This window comes from Mesoplodon bidens (assembly GCF_964165515.1).
Source record: "Mesoplodon bidens genome assembly, chromosome: 14".
NCBI classification, from domain to species: Eukaryota; Metazoa; Chordata; class Mammalia; order Artiodactyla; family Ziphiidae; genus Mesoplodon; species Mesoplodon bidens.
This window is the reverse complement of record NC_138170.1, coordinates 12,653,256-12,659,255: the sequence shown is the minus strand read 5'-3', so window position 1 is coordinate 12,659,255 and position 6,000 is coordinate 12,653,256. Positions and strand designations below refer to the sequence as shown.

General features: G+C 49.7%; 1 protein-coding gene across 2 annotated transcripts in view; it reads left to right on the top strand.

Annotated features, from left to right (window-relative positions):
- Positions 1 to 591: 591 nt before the first annotated feature.
- Positions 592 to 6,000, top strand: part of TMEM87B (transmembrane protein 87B) — a 60,113-nt gene continuing 54,704 nt past the window's right edge. The window contains exons 1-2 of one of the 2 annotated variants that reach the window (XM_081255057.1): positions 592 to 843; positions 4,939 to 4,999. In XM_081255057.1, coding sequence (XP_081111183.1) covers positions 685 to 843; positions 4,939 to 4,999 — 220 coding nt within the window. In that variant the 5' untranslated portion in view covers positions 592 to 684. The remainder of the gene's footprint in view (positions 844 to 4,938; positions 5,000 to 6,000) is intronic. The other variant, XM_081255056.1, reaches the window with a different exon arrangement.

The following is a 6,000-nucleotide window of genomic DNA, read 5'->3' as shown; positions in this document are numbered from 1 at the left end:
TTTGTTCTAAAAATCGTTAACCATCCTACCGACATTATACTCAAAATACATCGCCTTGGGTTCAACAGACAGGACCTCAAAGCACTTTCCAGGCACTTACCGTGAATTTAGAGAACAATTTGTTTCCCCTGAGCTGAGGGGGTTGGGGGACAAATGCAGAGGATTCAAGAAACGGAAATACACAGAGAAAAACCTTAGCTAGTAGCTCCATCCTATATTTCCCACTAAGCATTCGACCAGAGCCATGCGAATTCTGGGACCTCAGCTTCCCGCCTCGGGCTGAAGCCGCTTCCAGCTCGCACCCGATTTAGAGCCCCGCCTCCCCTCCGGCCCCGCCTCCCCCACCCCACGGCCTGACTCTGAGCCCCGCCCATCTCCTCCACTCCCTCCCGGCACCGCCTCCACACTCCCGCCCAACCCTGAGCCCCGCCCCTCGCCTCCTCTCCCGGCTCCCCTCCCTGCCTGGCCCCGCCTTTATGCTCGGACCCCTCCCGCTAGCCCGCCCCCTTTCCTTTCCATTCTCTGGCCCCACCTCTAGCTCCACGCCCCGGCCGGCCCTGAGCCCCGCCTCCATGCCCCAGCCACACTTCCCGGACCCGAACCCGTCCGGGGCGGAGCTGCACCAGGTGCGGGCCTGGGGCGTGGCGGGCGTCACGGAGCGCCAGGTGCGGCTTCCGCGTCAAGATGGCCGCCACCAGCTGGGCCGGGGTCTGGCTCCCATCCCGCGGCCGCCTTCCCGCCAGGCGCCCGCTGCTGCGAGTCGCCCTCTGCCTTCTGTGCTGGGGCCCGGCGGCTGTGGGCGCCGTCCCCGAGCTCGGGCTCTGGGCAGCGACGATCAATGACGTAAGTGGAGTGTCGGGACCCAGGCGAGGTGCTGCCCGGGCCCGCAAGTCCTCCCCGGGCTCTCTGGGCTCCAGGAGCCGGTCACGGGCTTGTTGATCTGGCAGGGCCTGCCCCGGGTCCCCTGTTACTTTCTCTGGGCTCTTTGTCTGCTCGGCGCGGGGAGCGCCCCTCCTCCGGCCCGACTTGGGCTGTGGGGAGGATCAGTCAAGCTTGTGTGCTGGGGGATTGCTATCCCTTCTGAACCCTGTTCATGAGGATCACTATTCCCGAAGTCCTGGCCCCTCGCTCTGCTCCGACCTGCTCTGGCTAGATCAGGTCCTCGTTTATTCAGCCCTGAGCCCTGAACCCCTCGGCACTTCTAGCGGCATCTTTGGATTTGACCTCTCCTCGTGCCCAGGTGCAGCCACAGGGCCACACCCGTGTGGCCACAGGGTGGATTTTCCAGGGCTTCAGTTTCCGCATAAATTTAGAAAGAGCTTGTGCCTTTTTTTTCTTTCTTTCTTTAAATGAGAAGGGAACATGCAATAGTCACCCCACCCCTCTTTCCCTCTTCTTGGGTTCCTGACATCACAGCTCCGGGAGTGTGTGTGGGCGGGGGGCGGGGGCAGGATGTGTAATTAAGGAATATTTGCAAGGCTAATCTAGAGGCATGCGTGCGTGGAAACTCTTCCTTTCCAGGGCAGGCCATTTGAGAACTTGACATCCAGTAGTTACATGAGATGATGTGGGAGGAATATAGAGGTAGAATTTTGGAAAGATTTGCTGAAGAGGGACAGGAAATCGAAGAGGCCTTATCTCCTGCTTTTCTAGATTCAGAGGATTCATCCAGCTCCGTTTGAGATGAGTATTTTCCACATGTATGGAAACGATGTCCCAATTCTAAAGGCAAAACTTATATTTTGATTTCCTCAACCGGAAAGAAAGTATCAGAGGCTACAAATTCTTCCTATAACACAAAACCTGCGTAAAGGAAGGAGAGTTCATATCTTTCTGAATCTTTAAGACCCAGTGCACCCATTTTTTCCAGGATTCTTCTGGGTTGGTGCCCTATTTTGTGCGCCAGTGATAGAGCCTGCGTATCTTCCTCATTAAATTTCTCAGAACAGTAAAAAGCAAAACTCAGAGAACCACACTTACCGTTTGATGCTGTTTCGGTAGTGAGCAGGCAGTAACATAAACTAACGAATAAGTTGGAAGTGAATCGGCTGCATACAGACTCCTTGACCATATCTGTAAAGATCTTTGCCAAGTATACTTTGGATGGTGAGATTCCAAAGGCCATGGGGAGAGAATGACTTTGCTTCCTGCGTGAGGAAGAAAAAATTACCTTTGGGCCCCACGTAATCTTTAGTCCTGTGTGATTCAGGACAGTAGCAATCCATAAAGCTCTTTGCAAAGAGCAGACTGATTTTTTTTTTTCCCATTTCAAGTTGTCAAAACTTGTTCTTCAGAACAGGAAAGGAAAGTGGAGTTTTCTTTCATTTGTTCTGCAAATCTATCAAGAAATGGTTCTTTTTTTAATGTTTAAAAAATATATTCATTTATTTGGCTGTGCTGGGTCTTAGTTGCAGCATGAGACTCTTAGTTGTGGCATGCGGGATCTAGTTCCCTGACCAGTGATTGAACCCGGGCCCCCTGCATTGGGAGCGTGAAGCCTTAGCCACTGGACCACCAGGAAAGTCCCAAGAAATGGTTCTTTTGATTGTAAAGGTCAACAGTTTGAGTGCCTACCATGTGCCATGCACTATACTGGCCGTTGCTGTTGCAAGGGTGAATTTTTAGCCCCCTCTCTCAAGAAGCTCACACAATGGTAGCAACAGCAGATTCATGCGTAGTAATTAAATACATGGTGGCGTTCTTGGGATATTACTGGAATACTAAAGGAGTCACCTAATCCCACTTTCCGGAGTTGGTGCCTGGCTGGGTCTGAAAAGATGAGTAGATGTTACCTTGGTGAAGAAGGAGGGGAGTGGAACAGCAGCTGTGTAGAAACTCTTAGTGTTTCTGCTGACCGAAGGCAGGAGTGTTGGGGGGGAGTTAGGCCACCAGAAGCCTTCCTTCCATGCCTGAGCTTGGCCTTAAGCCTGAGGCCAGGGGTCTCAAACTCAAGGACCTGTGGGGACTGAGGCAAGTCATATCAGTGAGCTGGGTTCGGGACTGAAGGGACTGGTGGGGAATGCAGTGAACTGCAGATGACGTGCCCCTGCTGAAGAGGGCAGCTGCCGTTCGGCTCCAGCTGGTGGATGCTACAGGGTGCTCCAGGCACAGAATTGCCAGGTTTCCTTTTCTTTTTTTAAAGTGAAGTCAGATTCCATATTTTTATTATGTCCACTAACTCAAAAAAAAAAATGTTTAGGGCTTCCCTGGTGGCGCAGTGGTTGAGAGTCCACCTGCCGATGCAGGGCACACGGGTTCGTGCCCCGGTCTGGGAAGATCCCACGTGCCCCGGAGTGGCTGGGCCCGTGAGCCATGGCCGCTGAGCCTGCGCGTCCGGAGCCTGTGCTCCGCAACGGGAGAGGCCACAGCAGTGAGAGGCCCGCGTACTGAAAAAAAAAAAAAAAAAGTTTAAAGGCCCCTTGTGGGCCTAACACACCCCGTTTATAGGTTGGATTAGCCCCACTAGCAGCTTTGGTGTGTGAATGAGGAAGAGCCAGTGAAGGGTTTTAGACGTACCTGCTCATCACTGTGGCTGCCATCAAAGGATGAATTACAGGCTCCGGTCTGGAGGCAGAGGTACCAGTTACTGCAGAAGCGTAGGTCTGAATTACGGCAGTGGTGGCAGGAATGGAGAGAAAGAGCTCAGTCTGCGAAGTGCCTGTGAGATAAAGTAGACATGCCGTGGGGATGGGGTGACGGAGGTGAGGGGCTGGAAGGATCCATGACTGGGGGTGGCATCGCCTACAGCCATGGTAGCGCAGGAAGAGCTGCTGGGGAGCGGAGGGGGATGTGTCTGGTTTAGGGCAGGTGAGTGTGGACTGTCTACTGGACATCCCAGTGGACATGACCTTTAGGTAATTGGGTATGTGGATGTGCAGCTCAGAGGAGGGGTCTGGGCCCGGGGTTTTGTTGAAGTTGAAACTGTTGAGGAGGGAGAAGAGGTTATCAAGAAGGAGCTGCTTGTCCTGTCGGTGTTTTTCTTTAATTCCTGACCACATGTCCGTTTATCGTAATCCCTTCTCATGGGATTTCTTTTCTTGGTGAGTGCAGACATTAAATAACTAAGTAGTGTAAGATTTCATTTTGGTTGTGGTACGGGTTGTGAGGAATGGGTCTTACAGACCATGGAAGGGAGGGCCTGGCCGGGTGTGGGCCCCAGTGGAAGACACCCTGAGGAAGGGGATATTTGAACCGGGCTTTCAGGGGTAAGAAGGAAATAACTAGATGAAGAGAGCGACAGGGAGGGGATTTCAAGTAAGTTTCAGGTTGACTACTAAGGTCCTGAGGGCAGGAAGGAGGTATCATGTTTTTGAGGACCTGCCAGAAAGGTGCAAGCGAGGTGGGCAGGCCTTGGTGATGCGGGGCCCTGTGAGCAGCCGTGAGATTTGGTCTCTTGTACAGAGACAGCGGTGAACCATAGCTTAGGGAGAGGGTCCGTTGTTTTATCAGAAGCGCATTTATGTTGATACCACGAGAGCAGCTGCAGAGGCACAGACAGGTTCTCTGTCTGAACAGCAGTCATCGTACAGTGGCAGCCGCACTCACCCGCCGAGTGCTGCTGGCCCCAGGAGGCTTCTGGAGCCTCACATCCACTGCAGGGAGTAGATTACATGAGGCAAGATTCTAAGCCAGTGAGTGATGTGATCAGATTTATGTTTTTAATGCCTTTTTTTTGTTTTTTGGCCGAGCCACGGGGCATGTGGGATCTTAGTTCCCCGACCAGGGATTGAACCTGTGTCCCCTGCAGTGGAAGCACGGAGTCTTAACCACTGGACTGCCAGGGAAGTCCCAGGTTTATGTTTTTAAAGAATAATCACTCCAGGCATAGGAGTTAAAGGATTAGAACTATATATTTTCCAGGATAAAACTATACTCTTAAACAGTAGAGAGAAATTTTTTTAACAAGAGCTTTCTGTATTTCTTTGTTTTTCATTATAGAAATCAGGACCTTTGATATTTAGGAAAACTATGTTTAACTCTACTGAGATCAAGTTTTCTGGTAAGTATAATAAACTAATATAACAGTAAAATAACAAATTATAAATGAGCAACATGTAATATAAACTAATGCATTAATTTAATATAAACTAACATAACACATTGTAATATTATATATTTTAAACTAGGCAAATGTTTTTAAGTGATCCTAACGTTTTAAGGGTTTCTTTTGCTCCAGTCGGGTCATAGTTATTTCCAAGAATGAATTTTTCTGATCCTGTCTCAGAATATGTAATGTGAATCATTCTTTATCATTCTTTAAAAATTATAGTTAAAACCTAATAAAGGAGTCTTCAGCAAAAAAGTATTTGACCTCCGAAATTTGACTCTGAATCCCTTTTAAAATTCAGTAAATTCTTTTTATGGTTATATGAAATGCCATGATTGTGATGAAAGCTTTGTGTTTCTGAAAATTTTCTCAATATACACATGATCACAGTATGAAATAAAAATTATTAGACACTAACAGTTAGGATTTTAGAGCTTATGAAAGTGAAAATATTTGCTAGGGACTGTGTTGTCTATGTAAATACTGGTGTGTCATGACTACCAAGTCATAGATCTTGAGGTTTGCAGTATTTTTAATGAGTTTACATTGGATCATATTTACTGTGCACCAACCCCTCTAGGTGTTTCCAGTAACTTGACTAGGTCAGTTGGTTGCCAGAGTTAAAGTCTGGGGTAAGGAGTAGTTTTTTTGTTGGGTAGAGCAAATTGGCTTCGTGGGACCCACAGCCCTGGTCCTTTTATCTCTCGCACCATCCTCTGAACATTTGTTGGAGAATTCTGCCGTGTGTGGGCTTTGCTGACGGAAGTAGGCCAGCCATCAGCTAGAAAGCAAAGGCGGTTCAAAGCAGCTTCGTGATATAGATCATCAGTGGTGATAAGAGCTTGGCAAGGGCTTCCCTGGTGGCGCAGTGGTTGAGAGTCTGCCTGCCGATGCAGGGGACACGGGTTCGTGCCCCGGTCTGGGAAGATCCCACATGCCGCGGAGCGGCTGGG